At 68.8% G+C, this 15,052-nt stretch overlaps 2 protein-coding genes across 2 annotated transcripts; both read right to left on the bottom strand.

The window, feature by feature from the left end:
- Positions 1–132: 132 nt before the first annotated feature.
- LOC309802234 (cysteine-rich protein 1) lies at positions 133–1,772 on the bottom strand. Its single transcript, XM_082617668.1, has 5 exons — positions 1,631–1,772; positions 647–741; positions 518–575; positions 391–437; positions 133–267 (listed from the first exon to the last, which is right to left on the bottom strand). The coding sequence occupies exons 1-4, from the start codon at positions 1,668–1,670 to the stop codon at positions 397–399; spliced, it is 234 nt and encodes a 77-aa protein (XP_082473794.1). The 5' UTR covers positions 1,671–1,772; the 3' UTR covers positions 133–267; positions 391–396.
- Positions 1,773–8,809: 7,037 nt separating this feature from the next.
- On the bottom strand, positions 8,810–14,031 carry CRIP2 (cysteine rich protein 2). Its single transcript, XM_082620223.1, has 8 exons — positions 13,907–14,031; positions 10,837–10,931; positions 10,699–10,756; positions 10,205–10,345; positions 10,055–10,123; positions 9,883–9,977; positions 9,524–9,581; positions 8,810–9,442 (listed from the first exon to the last, which is right to left on the bottom strand). Exons 1-8 carry the CDS (start codon positions 13,947–13,949, stop codon positions 9,375–9,377), a joined length of 627 nt encoding a protein of 208 aa, XP_082476349.1. The 5' UTR covers positions 13,950–14,031; the 3' UTR covers positions 8,810–9,374.
- Between the last annotated feature and the right edge of the window lie 1,021 nt (positions 14,032–15,052).

Genomic DNA, 15,052 nt, shown 5'->3' with positions numbered 1-15,052 from the left:
CCCCCGCCCCCGCCAGGGCAGTGGGCAGCAAGGCTGGCTGCAGCAGGAAGAGCAAGTGCCCGGCAGGGCCTGGCATCAGGGCCCCCAGCCGCAGACCCCTGCGCCGTTCCCCCAGTGAAGTGCACACACAAGTAGGTCTTCCAAGTGTCCGGGTTTATTGAGGGCTTGAGGGTCTACAGGGGAGCCCCAGGTGCCTGTGGGGAGGGCCTGCCATCGGCCTAGAGGGGCAGCGGCCCGGCGGGCAGCCAGGGATGGGATCTCCAAAACCTGTGCAGAGAGACAGGGACAGAGGTGAGTGCAGGCCCCGGGAATGGTTGGACCTCACTCAGGGTGGGGAACCCCACTCTCGGGGCTGGCTGGGCTGGGCAGGGCAAGGGGGATGGGGGGTACCTGGGTTTACTTGAAAGTGTGGCTCTCTGCCCCACCGCGCCCGAAGCCTGCGGAGAAGCAGTGGGCGGGTTAGGGGTGGCCAGGGGCTGTGGAAGTCAGGGTCAGGTGGGGGCTGCGGGGAGCATACCTTTGGGGCCGAACATGGCCGCGTAGCAGGGGTGGTTGCAATAGGGCTTGCCTTCATGCTGCAGAGAGAGGCGCGTGAGGGCCTGTCACCCCTCCCCCATGCCCCGGCCTCCCTCCAGGCCCCAGCTACCTCGGCGTGAGACCCCGAGGTCAGCGTCTTTCCACATTTCTCACACTTCAGGCAAGGGCGATGCCAGTCCTTCCCCAGGGAGGTTACCCGCTCAGCTGCAGAGGGACAGACATGCCCCCCCACCCCCGTGAGGTGAGACACTGCTCCAGGGACACGGGGCACACCCACCTGCTCGCACAGCACCTTCTCCAGCCACCTCTACTCAAGGCCTCGCCCACGCATGCCCGGTGGCCCACCCAAGGTCTCAGCGGCACCTGTGCCCCACGGGGGGAGAGGGGCACCTGCAGTCCCCAACCAGTCCCGCCCAACTAGCGGGGGGGGGGGCGCCGGTCCTGAGCGCGCTCCTGAGGGCTTGGGTGGGGCTGCAGGAGGAGGCGAGGGGGCCTCGGGTCGGGGCCCGGGCGGACTGCCGGGTTGAGCCCTCCGCCTCTGCACCGGTGACGGCGGCGGGGCCTAAGGGGCGCCCTTCCCCGTGGCGAGGCGGGGGGACTTCCCACTTCCTCCTGCCCTTCCCCTGGGCGGGCCCCGGGGCGCGGGGCAGGAAGGCGGCGCCCAGAATCTGAGCGCGCCTGGTCTCGCGCCCGGGAAGCCGGTTTCCGCGTCTGTTTCTACTTAGCGCTGGGAGGGGCGGCCAGAGCCCCGCGTTCCTTCCTACCCCTCGGGGTCCCCGCCCAGGGCGCGCGCGAGAGGAGGCTGGAGAGCGGAACGCGGAGACGGGAGACCCAGAGATGGGAGACCCAGCGGGACCCGGAGAGACAGCGGGGCACAGAGATGGAGGGCCGTCCGACGCAGGGGTCCCGACCCGCACATCCAGGCGGCCGCGGGCAAGGCTGAGGCGTCGCCCCGAGGCGGTGCCCCAAGTCCCCCTGCGCCCCCGGCCCACCTGAGCGGCCCCGCGGCGGGGACCCTGGGCCGCGCTTCCGCGTGGGGCGGCTCAGGGACCCACAGTTCGAGCCGGGGAGGGTGGGGGTGGAGTGCGCTCACCAAAGTACACCTCCTTGTTGCACTTGGGGCACTTGGGCATGGTGGCGCCGGGTCCGGGGCGGGTGGCTGAGCGGGAGCAGAGCGGAGCGCGGGACTAGGTGGGTCGCGCCAGGTCCTCGCCTTTCAAGCACCCCGGGACCCCGCCCCTTTGGGACCCGCCCCTAGCGCCCCGCCCCCTGAGCCCTGGACTGGGACCCGGAGGCCTCGGACCCAAGCCAACAGACCGAGAAAGGTCATCTGGTCCACGCCCGCCTTGGGGTACGACCTGGGCCTAGCCGACGACAGAGCGTGATCCGAGCAGTGCAGGAGATCCGTGGGGACTCACTGAAGGGGCGGGGCTGGAGCACCCGGAGGAGCCCCGCCCCTCGCCCTGGACTCTGGACTCGCCGGGCCCAGGATCTGGGGCAGTGGGCTCCCCAAGAGCGGGAGGGGGCACCCCACCCCCAGCCCCAGGTACGCCGGAGCCAGGGAGGGAGCCGGTCACCTCTAAAATGCAGAGAGATGCAAACCAGCGTATCCCCTTCCCCAGATGGAGGTTTGGGGACACCTGCCAGGGGAGTCTCAGCCCGGTAGCCCTCCCCCAGGAACTCCCCTCGGCCTTCATCACGCGCGGGGCCAGGAGGTCCGCCCCGCCCCAGTCCCCCACCCTCGAGGGACATACCGGTCTCTCTCACGCGCCCCACCTCAGGCCCGCCCTGGAAGTCCATCGGACCGCAGCGGGAACGTCCCCAGGGAATTCAGAAGAGGGGACTCCGCGACGGGGCATCCCTTTCCTCCTCGGGCACAGCCATCGGCTGCGGGGGCTGGGGGTTCTGTGGCGGGAAGTGGGTGCGGCGACGCCCAGGCCGGCCCAGGCCGTCTGGGAGATGCGGGGCCGGCGGGGGAGGGGTCTTTATCTCTGAGGGAAGCGCCGAGTGCAGAGCGGTCCAAGTCGTTCGTCCAAGGAAAGCGGGAGGGGCCCCGGAGCCTCCCCCGTGCCAGGCAGAGACCGCGGACCCCACCCGCCCCAGGAATGGGGGAAGACCTAGGGGGCTGGCTCTCTCGCGGGTGCGGGGTCCTAGGCCAGCCTCTGTGGACCGGCGGAGAGGCCTGCATCTCAAGGGGGTGGGGCCCTCGAGGGGAGGCGGCTGGCCGGCCTCCCATCTGCCCCTTAGCCCAGGCTGAGGTGGAGGCCTGGGTGGGGTCCCAGTGCTCTGTGCCCTGTAGGACTCTGCCTGGGCCAACCCTGCTCCATCACAGTCACCCAGGCCACCTCTCTAGCCGTGTCTCCATCCTACACCCTGAACCTTTACCAGTGTCCTCATGTGCCCTCAGCACACCCATCTTGCCAAACAAAACGTCATCTCTGGTCCTGTCCAGGCCCTGTCTCCATGGAGGGTGCTGGAGACCATCCTGTGACAGGGCCCAGGAGCTCCAGCCTCCCCACGCAGTGACGCCCTCACCCTGCCCACCCGCCGCGAGCAGCACCCCCGCCCCAGTCTGGCACCGGGACCAGGAGTGGAAGCCGTGGCTGCCTTCACCCCGACGGCGCCCCACCAGGCCCGGGTGGGGGGTGGCGGTGAGAGCTCCCAGCCTTCAAGGGTCAGGGAGGCCGGCCGCACCCCAGCCTCGGTGAGGAGGACGGCCCCGCTGGACCCCTCACTCCCGCGGCGGGCCCCCCACACCGCTCTCCAGTCACTCCCGCCTCCCTGGGACCTCCTCTCTGAGGCCACAGTTCTGCCCCCCACCCCCGGAGCTGTGCAAGCCCTGGGGTCCACAAGGCGGGTAGCCCCGGTGCCCGGCTGCCCGCTGCCCTCAGGAGGCGGTGCACACCCTGCCCTGCACTGGTGGAGCCCCAGCCCAGCCTGCTCTGGGCCCGGAGCCTCAACACCCTCTCTGCCTGGCACAGGGGCACCTCAGCGTGGTTTCTGGAGCTGAGACCACCGGCCCGACCTCCCCACCACCCCCACCCGGCCCTTGGTGTCTCCTTGGCCTGCGCCTGATGCCGCCAGGCCAGGCCAGGAACAGGAGGTGGTCCTGGCTTCCCTCATCTCCTGGCTCCATGATCCAGAGAGCAAGGTGGGCAGGAGAGAAAGCAGGAGAGTGACCGGGGTGGGGGGTGGGGGCGGGGTGGACGGGGCACACGGAGACACAGACACAGCTAGGAAATGCAGACAGGCAGAAGCAGCGAGAGGGGAGGAAGGGCAAAGACCCCTGGTGATGGAGAGGACCAGGTGGGCGGGGGGCACAGGGCAGGACACTCTGGGGGAGGTGGGCGTCTGTCACAGCAGATCCCGGGCGTCAGGCCACACGTGTTGCACGCACTGCCTTGCAGATCCCTGAGAAGGCTGCCCCAATTGGGTGTGCTGGGCAGAGGTCAACTCCACCGGGATGATGAACTGGAGGGGGGCAGTGACCGACAGGTTGCCTGGATGTGCATGTGCGTGTCCCAGTGCCTGCCTGGGTGGGCGTATCCATCAGGGTGTCTCTCGGGGCATGTGTGCACGAGGCCCTTCTCTGAGCAGCTGCCTTCCCATGTTTATGTCTGGCCCACACCCCCAGCCCACTCAGGGCTCCGGGCCAGGTGGGGCTGTGAGCCGGCTTGTCTCCCCTCCACACACCTGGCCCCAGGGATGACGCCTCCACACCACCAACACTGGGACTCCAAACCCGCCTGACCCTGGGGGTGGGGGGAGCTGAGAGCCCCCACTTGAAAACCAGGGTGATGAATCTCTTCCTGGCCTTCCCCGCTGTTATTGCCATTGCCATGGTCACAGCACGGGCCCCTGTGGGGAGGATAACAAGGGGGGCCGAGGGCCATGGGCGTTGCCCTCTGGTTGGTACATAGCACGGTTTTTCCAGACACACAGACACACACACACAGACACACACACACACACACACACACACACTGCCTGGAACCCTCCCAAAGCTTCAGTCACAGACTGACGTGCCCCTCCAACTCCCCCAGCTCCCTGTCTGTCCTGCCCACCTGTGGGGGTGGGGACCCCTCCAGCTGCAGACCCCCCCAGCACTGGGGGACTGTGGTGGGTGGACAGATCCTTCAGCCCCCTAGACTCCATGGCCAGGCACATCCCCATTTGAGGCTTGACTGGGTGCCCGTCAGGGCCCTGACAGCCCCTCCAGGAGCAGGCTTCTTGCTTCCATGGGCTCACCTGCCCAGGATGCACTGGTCGGGGAGTGGCAATGACCTGGCCCAAGGTCAACCAGACTCGGGACCACTGGTCCAGTTCAAGACCCAGATCTGCCTTGCCTGGCCCTCCACCCCTTTCCTTACTCTTGGGGCCCTAGTGGCATTTGCTGCACAAACCCATGGAAGGCACAGTGAAGCACCTCGCACACCCCAAGACGCGGCCCGCCCCAGCGCTACCAGCACCATGGCCCTGCGCTCTTCTCCCTCCCAGCTCTGGCTGGAGGCACAGGGGCTGCATCTGGAGTGTGAGGGACAGAGCGGCCAGGACGGCCACTTGCCCCAGGCTGCTCTGTGCCCAGAATGTCCACCCTGCCCCAAGCCAGCCTAAGGGCATCCAGGGCCCTGAGACCTGGGGGAGGTCACTGCGGAGTTCTGGCTGCCTGGCCAAGGCCACCTCCACGTGCTCACCCTTTCTCTGCGCACTCCCACGCCCTCGCCTGCTCAAGCTCCACCCAGGCTCAGCTGGAGACCCAGATGGGAACCGGGCAGGATCCTGCCCTGCAGCAGAATTCTGGATGGAGAGAGCCGGGCTGGGGCCCCAGGGCAGGGCTTGCATGGGCTCCAGTCACTGGGAGAATTGGTGAAGGCAGGGCTGGGCCCGGTGAAGGCAGGGCTGGGCCCCAGTGACCGCTGAGGAATCCACCAGGAGAGTTCTGCCCCTCAGGGCTGGACAGACCCCCCCTCCCCCATGCCATACACTGTGACACTTGCCTCTGGCCTTTTCCCTACCATTCTCAAGCCCCCACCCAGTGCCCAGCGCCTCAGTCTCCGGGCCCCCTCCTCAGTGTGGACAGGTGTAAGGATGTCCCCTGCTAGGGCTGGAGGCCAGCAGGGCCTGTTTGGAGTCCCTGTACCCAGATGCCCTGCAGGGCCAACATGTGCTCCAGGACCACTGCTGAGCCCGGGGCCAGAGCTGGCTTCCTGCCCCCAGAGTCCACCCCTCCCTGCCCTTCCCCCAGGCCCGGCTGAGGCTGAGTCGTGGAGACTCAGACATTCCCAGGGCCTATTTTTAATAGCTTGTCTCCCAGGACCCTTTGTCTGGCCCGAGGTCCTGCCCCGGGTCGCCCTGGGGCTGGGGAAGGGAATGGACTCTGTGCTTTCCCAGAAGGACGCTGATCCTGTCCACCAGGCCTCGGCCTGGCCAGGGTAGGAGAAGGCCCCTCTCCTCCTCTGCTGGAAGCAGGCACGGGATGCAGAGGGCTGGGGTGGAGGGATGGGGGCGCCTACAACCTTGAGCTCCCTCAGCCCGCCCTGCCCTCCCCCTCCCCCTCCCCCCACCCCAGGCTGAGCCTGGTTCCAGGAATCTCTGTGCCCTGGAGCCAAAGCCCATGCAGCACCGCCTCAAATTCCAGCCTCATCAGTCCAGCAGCTGGGTGTGTTCATGGCCACAAACCCAGCCCTGCAGCCAGCTGGGCCCTGAGAAAACGTGCTGCCCACACCTTGCCGCCCAGGTCTCCCTCCAGTCCTTGCCTGGCCCAGCTCCCAGAGGCCCAGAGCCGGGGTCACAGGCACTAGGTGACTTCCTGACCCTTAGCACCCAGGGGGCCACAGCCCGTGACCAGTGCGCTGGTGCTTGGAGAAAGGTCATGCTCCCTCAGGCCTAGAGAAGCTCAGCCAGGCTAGCCTAGCTGCATGGGATCCCCAGGGAGCCTCCAACAGCAGAGGACTGGCACTGGTGGGTCACTGGCCCAGGGGAAGGTGGAGGGAGAGGGGCTAGGGGTCTAGGGCAGGGGATTCTGGGCCTCAGGGAAGTGGGGGCCGAGGGAGCTGCAGGCCCCACAGAGATGCCTGGGTGGTGGGGGTACCAGCTAGGGCCCAGATCTGAAATGGGGTGCAGGGTGGGTCTTGGAGGGTCCTGGCAAGGAAGTGGGGAAGACTGGACCGGTGGGAGGTGGGGTACAGCTGGGGAGCAAGATGGCGGAGGAGGCCCGGGCGCTTTGCCCAGCCCTGGGGTTCTGGATGGAACAGAGGTGGTTAGATGGCATTTCAGAGCCGCCTCAACTGGCTGGGACCGGGCTGGAGGGGTGGGGGTGGAGGCCGGGCAGAGGGGAGGTGGAGAAGGCGGCACACCGGACAGGCCTCCCCTGCGTCTTGCAGGGGCGCCCGAGGAAACACCTGGCTTGTGGGGAGGCTTCCTGGAGCTGGTGACACCAAGAGAGCCCCGGCAGCGCAGGGCCACCCGCGGCCCCCACCGACCACACCCAGCGACCGCTTAGAGACAGACGGTAGCGGCCCCGCCCCGATTTCCATGACAACCCCGCGGAAACAAACACGGAGCCGCGGCACCCTCCGCACGCAGGAAGTGGAACGCGCCCTCCTGGGCCAGACCTCGACAGTGAGAGGGCACTGCGTCCCTGGCAGGGCCGGGCCGATCCTCCCTCGAGGCGACCCCGGCAGCCCTCGCCCCACCCCCCAGGGCGGGCCTTCACACGAGAATAGGCCCCGCCCTTCCCCGGGATTTGGGGAAGGGCGCGCCGCAGGTCAAGTCTTCCCCCACGCAGTTTCCCCTGGAGCCTCCCGGAGGAGGGGCCCCGGCTATGCTCTCAGCAGCCCCCCACCGGCCGGACGACAGGAATTTCCCATCCGACACCGGGAGCCCTCAGCGAGGGCGGGCCTGGGAGTGCTCAGGGCAGCCTGAGTTCTCCCCCAAACGACCCCCCAACCAAGGAGCTTCGTGCTGGCGGGAGGGAGGTGGGAATGTGGAGGGGTGTTGTCCCAGCCCCTCCTCCGAGCGTGCTTGCCCGAACCTCCCCTCTGCCTGGGGTGGGAACTGGGCGCCCTTGGGGTACCTGCTCCAGCGCCTCCCACCCCCAGGGCAGGCCGACCCACCCTGCACATCCTAGCTGCGTTCCAGGCGCCGGCCAGGTACGAGGAGACGCTGCCGCCCACGCGGGGCGCCTGGACCGGCCAGGAGGGCGGCTTGACACTGCAGACACCAAGAGCCAGCCCTCCACCCCAGGGACACGGATGGTTGCTCGAGGGTCAATGAGCCGGGCACCCAGGCTCAGTGTGTCTGGGCCCGCGTACTGGAGGGCGCGCCAGGCACGGGCCTGTGCCACGGGCTGGGGCACTGGGAACTGTCCCTGGGGGCAGGGCACATGGGGAGCCGGCTGCCTATGGTGCTGGGGACACGGGCTCAGAATGCGAAGGCCCGGATGATGCTCCTGGCTCGGGGAGGGCGAGGCATCTGGGGGTGGGGTGCTGGGAGCAGGCCAGGGCAGGGGCTGAGCACTGGAGGGCAGGTCTCCGAGGGTTCTGCCCCCCGCGCCCAGAGTGGAAGAGAAGGGGCGCCCTCTGGTGGGCTGCCCGGGAGCCGGCAGATAAAGGGAAGGCAGACGAGGAGGCCTCCTCCCAGCTACTGAAGAGTTCCCGTGTGCAAAGGCAGAGCCTGGACAGCCTGGGGAGGCCCGAGGTGACTCCGTCAACACTGCAAGCCCAGATGCAGGTACGCCGCCGTTCAGGCAGGAGCCCCTAGGCCCCTCCTTCAGACTGCCCACATGCTGTCCCTGGGCTCCCACCAATGCTGGGGCCGGCCAACCACACTCAGCCTCACTCCCCCTAAACCCTCCTGGCTCCTCCTGGGCTGAAGGCCCACCTCGTCCCTGACCACCCTTCACCGGCTTCTCCCCCTGCAGAGAACCCCTCCTCTGGTCACCTGCCCCGTCTCCCTCCACACGCCATGCCCTCTGCTCTTTCCCGAGGCTGACCTCTCCCTCTGGGTCTCTGATGGATTGGAGGACCCCCCGGTTTTGGTGCCCATGTCTGGGGACCAGGACCCCACCCCCGGATGCCTCCCACCCTCCCCACGTCCAGCTAGTCTGGTCCCTCTCAGGGGCCCAGCCCACCTCAGTGTCGGCACCGCAGCCTAAACCAGCGCCTCCCTGCCTCCCAGCCACGACCACCACCGTTGGGAAGAGGACCCCGGACGAAGGGACGCTATCCCGGCTTCACGCCGTTGCCACAGACACAGACACAACGCGGGGTCGTGCGATCCTCAAACCTTCATTGACAGCAAAACCCCCAGCAGTCGACTGTGAGCCACATGAGGGTGGCGGGCGGGCGCTTGTGAGGCAGGGGGGGAGGCGGGCAGAGGGCTCCTGGCAGGGATGTCCCTCCACCCTTGGGACACTGTGAGGGGCGTGGCTGTGGCTGTCACGGGCAGGGAGGGCATAAATAACACTGTGGGCAGGACTCGGGCAGCAGGAAGGGGAGCGCGGGGCGGCCACCTCAGAAAGACCCGCCTAGGCCACAGGGACACTCAGGGACGTGTGGGCCACGAGACACAGACATGGGGACACGGGGGGCCAGGAGGACACAAAAGGGGGGTGACAGGTGGCTGGGGACACAAAGGCAGACACACCCAGAGAGACAGGGTTGGTGGGCAGGGCTCTGGAGTCAGCTCAGGGGCTTCCTCCCCAACACGCAGGCCCTGGACTCGCAGGTGCTGAGGTGGGACTGGGTGGCGGTCACTCTCCCCTCGTAGCCAAGCAGTGGGCCCCTGGCCAGGGGCCTGCGCAGGCGGGCCCATGTCCCGCAGAAGGGCCTGGGGCCCTAGGGCTGAACTTTGCCCTCAGGATCCTTGTCATAGATGTAGCTGCCAACAGCTCCGGTGTTCACCCCTGTGGGGAGAGGGGCAAGGGTGGTAGGGGAGGGGTGGGGGAGGGGGGCCCCGCGTCCCAGACCCTCCTGGCCACACTCACCCTTGGGTCCGAAAAGTATTCCGTAGCAGGGCTTGTGGCAGTAGGGCTGGCCGTCGTGCTAGGGACGAGATGGGGAGGTGAGAAGCAGGGGCCCCAGAGTCCTCACTCCCCCTGGTGGCTTCCTCCGGGCCGCCCTGAACCCTCGAGTTCTCAAAGCCTTGGCCAGGTCGGCTCAGCTGGGGGGAGCTGGAGGGGAGGACAGCGCCGCCACGCCACGCCACGCAGCACTGCGCGCACGCGAGCCACGAGGCTGGCCACCAGGGGGGCAACGCCCACCGCCCGGCACCCCCCTCCCCCGCCTCCCATCCCCCCGGCAGCTGCGCGCCCCGCCCCCACCGTCCAGCCAGCGCCCCTCTCACCTCCGCGTGCCCGCCTGGGGTCAGCGTCTTCCCACAGCGCTCGCAGCGCAGGCACGGCCGGTGCCAGTCCTTGCCCAGAGACGTCACCTTCTCGGCTGGGGATGGGAGAGATGGTGAGGCTGGGGCCCCCGGGTGGAGACCTCCCGGGCTGGGGGTGGGCGCGGCCACTCACCAAAGTAGACCCTCTTGTTGCAGCGAGGACACATGTTGGGTTCCCCGGTGAACGTGGTGACGCTGGAGGCTGGGAGGGGGAGGAGTCAGGACGGGGCACAGCGGCTCCGACGCCCCGCCCCCCCGCCCCCAGACACTCAGCCCAGCCCACCTTTGCTGGGCCCCTTCGGGGGACCGCTGGCCTTGCGCTCCTCAGCTCGGGCCACAGGGACCTCGATGGGGCCAGTGACCTGCGGTTTCTCGGCAGAGGGCTTCTCGTAGATGTAGGAGCCGGCACCTCCGATATTCACCCCTGTGGGGTGGTAGGCACGGTAGGGGGGGTGGCCAGTGGGCTCCCCCACCACCCAGCTCTCACAGCCACCCGCCAACTTCTCAGAAAAGGGTCCTCCACGGCCCACTGTGGGGTCAGGACCCCCACCCAGAGGGCACCCGTGGGCTGCAGATTTCCGGGAAAGGCACGGAGGATGGTCCTTCAAGGACGGGAGGGGCCGGCACGGGGAAGGAGAGAAGGGGGCCGGGGGAATCCAAGGGTCCACAGTGTCTCGCCAGGCCAGCCCCAAGTCTCTGCTGGGCCGAGGATCGGCACTGGCCATGTCCCCCAGCGCTGGAGCAGATCACACGCCGTGGCGCCCCACCCAGGCTCACCTTTGGGTCCGAACAGCGTGGCATAGCAGGGCTTGTGGCAGAAGGGCTTCCCGTCATGCTAGGCAGAGGGCAGGGTATGAGGGCGGGGGCCTGGCCTGGGCTCCCCGGCCCCCCTCCCTGCCCGGGGGAGGGGCTCACCTCGGCGTGGCCCCCTGGCGTCAGCGTCTTGCTGCAGTGCTCGCACCTGAGGCAGAATCTGTGCCAGTCTTTGCCCAGGGAGCTCACCTTCTCAGCTGGGGCGGGAGGGGGGTCAGGGCCAACGCCCTCCTGCCCTCCCGCGCGCAGCCGCCTGCTGCCCCCGCTGTCCTCCCCGCTCCTGGGCAGCCTCTGTGCCGGGTCCCCTTCATCCCCACCCAGGAGCCACGTGGCACCTGCCTGCTCCCCCACTGCAACCACCTTTTGCTCCCCAGGGGCCCTGCTCTCCCTCTGGGTCTCAGGCACCCTCATCACCCTGGGTCACGGGCTGCAGCAGGGAACTTGGACGGGGTCCCAGCTCAAGCACCTGCTAATCCCCTCACCAGGACACCTGCCCCTCCCTCACACACATCCCCAAACCCTCCAATCAGGCCCTAATGGAGCTGGCAGAGCGCCCCCGCTGAAGGGTGGCCCCAAGCCTCCAGAACCCCAGCAGAGAGGCCAGTCCCTGTCGCCGCCATGGGACACCCGTGGGACAGGACGCCTGCCTGTCTATATTTGGCTTCCCCTCCCTAAGCTCTGAGAGCACTCCCCCCCCTCCTGCCTCTGGCTGCTGCTTTGGCGCTCAAGGTCTGAGACCAGCTGCTGAGGGTCACGTTGGGGCCCCTCCCTGTCCCCTGCCCCAGGCTGGGGCTGCTGGGCCACGTCCCAATGGACGGAAGCTGGGGCTTCCCCAGGGGAGCACAGCAGGAAAAGGGCAGAGGAGAGGGCAGGAAGAAAGGCCGGAGCTGAGTTGGAATTCCTCCCAACTGGAAAGGGGCCCGGCCAGAGGAGTCGGGGAGGAGCGGGGGGGTGGTGGTCAGGTGGGCTGGGCCCCTTCCGCCCTGGCAGAATCTGGCCAAGCCCCAAGAAGAGGCCAAGGACCAGTGGCTCCTCTGGTCTCCCTCAAAGAGGGGGCCCCACCATGGCCAGGCCTCCCCCAGGGCCCCAGCAGAGCAGGGAGGGAGGGCCTGGCCGGGGGCACCCCGAGCCCCAGGAGGTCTGTGGGTGCTGCTGGAGGGCAGTGAGTCCCCCTGGTAGCCCAGGTTCGGAGCTCTGAGCGCCGGCTCCCCACAGCCCTGGTGGAACCTGCTGGCCCCGGCCAGGGGCAGCACAAGCTTAGATCCCTCTGGCCACTCCACCAAGGAGGCTGGGATGCAGGCTGGCCAGGCCTCCCCCCCAGGTCCATGCCAGGGCAGATGGGAGCTGGCTGAGCCCAAGGCGGGCTCGGATCCCACACCAGCCTGGCATCCTCTCCCAGTTCTCCTTCTGGCCAGCGGCGGCCGAGGCAGCTGCAGCTCAGGGCTGCCAGAACCACTGGCTGGCTCGTAGGATGTGGCCACCTGGGGGCAGGGGAATGACCCTCAGACCCACTGGCCAGGTCGACGGCCCCACATTACCGGCCCAAGTTGGGAAGGCAGAATCGATTGAGTCTAATGGCTCGGAAGGGAACCGGCCCTCACCCAGCTGCACGGTTGTTGGGGACACAAAGGCTTGGTGTCCCTGAGGTCACCCTGGGGTATCCTGGCCCAGGTTGCACTGTGCACACGCTTGGGGTGTAGGCTGCTGGGGTGCAGCCTGATTGGGGGTGGGAGGGTCTGGCCCCCGCCCCTTCCTCCACCAGGGCCTCCAGACCAGGACAGAAGCCAGCGGAGTCTGAGCCGCCTTTGTTTTCTGCTGGGAGCTGGTGGCCGCCCAAGCAGGCAGAAGCGCTTTTCCGGGCTGTCCACGGGACTGTCGGCCCGGCCGTGAGCTAGCCTGACTGGGAGCAAAGTTGTGGGCAGCGGGGCTGGCAGGAGGACCCTGGCGCTGGCCCCCACCCTGAGCCTTACAGGATGAGCCCTGTCTGGGATGGGGGCAGAGGGCTGGGCGGACTCCTGGGGAGGCATCCGGAAGCCCCTCGGCTTCCAGCCAGCCCAGAAGCACTCCAGGCCGAATCCGGTCCCTCCCCTCTGGGAACAGCAAACAACATCGGCCTCCTCCGGCCTCCTCCTCCCACTCTGGCCTGCCGGGAAGCCAAGTGGCCATCTTCACCTCGGCCTGTCCCAGCCCAGACCCGGACCACTGCCCCTAGGATGACAACGGAAGGATCGGATCCCCTGTCTGTCCCTGTCTCTCCCTGCCCTCTGGCCATCCTGGCTTGTGCCACCAAGTCTGTCTGTGTGGGCGTTGGTGGGAGGCTCGGTGGGCAGGGACTTCGCCGCCCTGGCAAAGTCGAGGAGAGGATCAGCCAGGATGAGGGAGAGAGTGGGTAAGCCAGACAACAGGGTGGGAGCGCCAGAGAGTGGGTGAGCCAGTGCTGGGGGAGGGTGCCGCCAACCCAGGGGGCATCCTGGCAGAGAGGACCCCCTCCAACCCAGCTACCTCCTCCTGAATGCCACTGTTCTGACCTTGAGGAAGCAGGGGGCCTGGCCACCTGGGCTCTAGCGTCCTCTCCTGCTTGTGGGGACTCGCTTGTCACCCCATCCCCGGGAAAGTCCTGGGGGAACGTGAGCCCAGGAAAGGAGCGCGCTGGGACACGCAGGAGGTAGAGGCCAAGGTCGCCCCCGCGTGGACTGAGTCCAGACAGAGCCCAGCCCTGGCCCAGCCCGGCGTGGGCAGAAGTCGGGGTGGGGGTTGGGGGTCACGGGTCGAGGCCACGCCAGCCCGGCCACGTGTCCGCGGAAGGCGGGACTGGGGTCCGCGGGCGAAAGGGCCGAGAGGGGCAGGAGCGCGCGAGAAGCGCCCAGAGCTTGCTGCCCCGCCCGACCCCGCCCCGCTCGGCACCGCCGGGAGAACCGCGATGCGCCCGCGAACCCAAAGCTCTCCCCCAAGCCCGGCCGTATTCTGGGGGGGCCACGCGCCCCCACCCGCCGGGCCTCGGGCCCCCGCCCCACCCCCAACGTCCACTTCGGGGTTCGGGCGTGGCCGCCCCCAGCTTGTCGCCGCTCCGCCCTTCAGCCGCACCCGCGTGGGCAGCGCGGCGAGCCGGGTCGGGGCCGCGCATCCTGGACCGAGAAGGGCGGCGGGGTGCTGGCCGGGCCCGGACACTCACCGAAGTACACGGTCTTGTCGCACTTGGGACACTTGGAGGCCATGGTCGGTGCGCGCCCGTTCAGCCCGTGTCCTCCGCCCGCGCCCGTCTCCCCGCCGCCGCCGCCGCCGCCGCCGCCGTGCCCGCCCCGCCAGCCCCGCCCGACCGGCTGTCCGTGCTCCCATTGGTCTGCGTCCTGGGCGGGGCGTCGGGAGCCCGCCCCCGGGGTCCGGGCGCCCGCGGGGGCGGGGGCGCACCTGCAAGGGCTGATGGGGGTCGACGGGACCCGCCGGGCGCCCCTGGGTCGCGCGCGCGAGGTGGCCTCTACCCAGGCCCGCCCTGTCCTCGGCTGTTTCCATGGCAACGTCGGGGCAGCCAGCCGGGCCGCGGGTGGGACTGGGAGTCCGCGGCCGCCTCGACTGGGGGCGTCCTGGCCAGCGGGGCCTCGGCCCGGAAGGGCGGCGTCGGGACAAGCAGACTGACTCCCCGACGGCGGACCGGCCCGCCCTGCCCGGTCCTGGCGCCCGGGTCCCCAAGGGAACCCTACCCCACCCTGCCGCGCGCCGCCGCCCCGCTTCCCTTTGTTGCTCGGTTTCTACAGCAACGGCCTTGCGGTGGGATAGGAGCGGGATTCCGGGCGGGCGCGCCACCGGCCCAGGCCCGGTCCCGGCCCCGCCTAGCACTGTCAGTGGTGCTGAAGGCCCAGCGGGTGGAGGGCAGGGCGCCCGCCATTTCCAAAAACAGCGCGAGAGAAACTGCTGGAAGGGGGTTGGGGAGGGGGTGCCTGGCAGCGAGGGGACCCGCGGGAATGTGCTGCAGGCTCTGAAGTTGTCCTCCCCAAGCTCTCCCACCCGAGGGCGGTAGGGAGGGGAGGAGAGGAGGGAGAGGAGATGTGGGGCCCCTGGAGTGCCCCTTTCGCGGGTGCTGTGGCCGGCCACATGGGCGGACCCTGCCATCAGCTTCTACCCCTATCCCCTCCCCCGGCTCCCACCACGGGCATCCCTCGTCTGGACCCCACTAGCTTAGGGCCCAGGGCCTCTGACCTCCAGCCTGGTGGCGCCAAAGCACCCTCCTGGAGGGCCGGGGAGCTAGGGATCTGCCAGCATTCAGGGTCTCTCCCCGGGGTCCACAGCCCTCCTGCCAACAGGGATCTACCTACCTGCCTGA

This window comes from Mesoplodon mirus, assembly GCF_964341445.2.
Source record: "Mesoplodon mirus genome assembly, chromosome: 4".
Lineage (NCBI taxonomy): Eukaryota > Metazoa > Chordata > Mammalia > Artiodactyla > Ziphiidae > Mesoplodon > Mesoplodon mirus.
This window is presented reverse-complemented; position numbering and strand designations above follow the sequence as displayed.

Bases quoted from the DNA above. Each gene is read 5' to 3' on its own strand.
- LOC309802234 (XM_082617668.1), bottom strand. From the start codon at position 1,670: ATGCCCAAGTGCCCCAAGTGCAACAAGGAGGTGTACTTTG. The intron at 576-646 runs GTAGCTGGGGCC...CTCTCTCTGCAG, and splicing joins CCTCGGGGTCTCACGCCGAG to CATGAAGGCAAGCCCTATTG. The intron at 438-517 runs GTATGCTCCCCG...GCTTCTCCGCAG, and splicing joins GGCCATGTTCGGCCCCAAAG to GCTTCGGGCGCGGTGGGGCA.
- CRIP2 (XM_082620223.1), bottom strand. From the start codon at position 13,949: ATGGCCTCCAAGTGTCCCAAGTGCGACAAGACCGTGTACTTCG. The intron at 9,978-10,054 runs GTGAGTGGCCGC...TCCCATCCCCAG, and splicing joins CAACAAGAGGGTCTACTTTG to CCGAGAAGGTGACGTCTCTG. The intron at 9,582-9,882 runs GTGAGAGGGGCG...TCTCGTCCCTAG, and splicing joins CCCCAGGCGGGCACGCGGAG to CACGACGGCCAGCCCTACTG.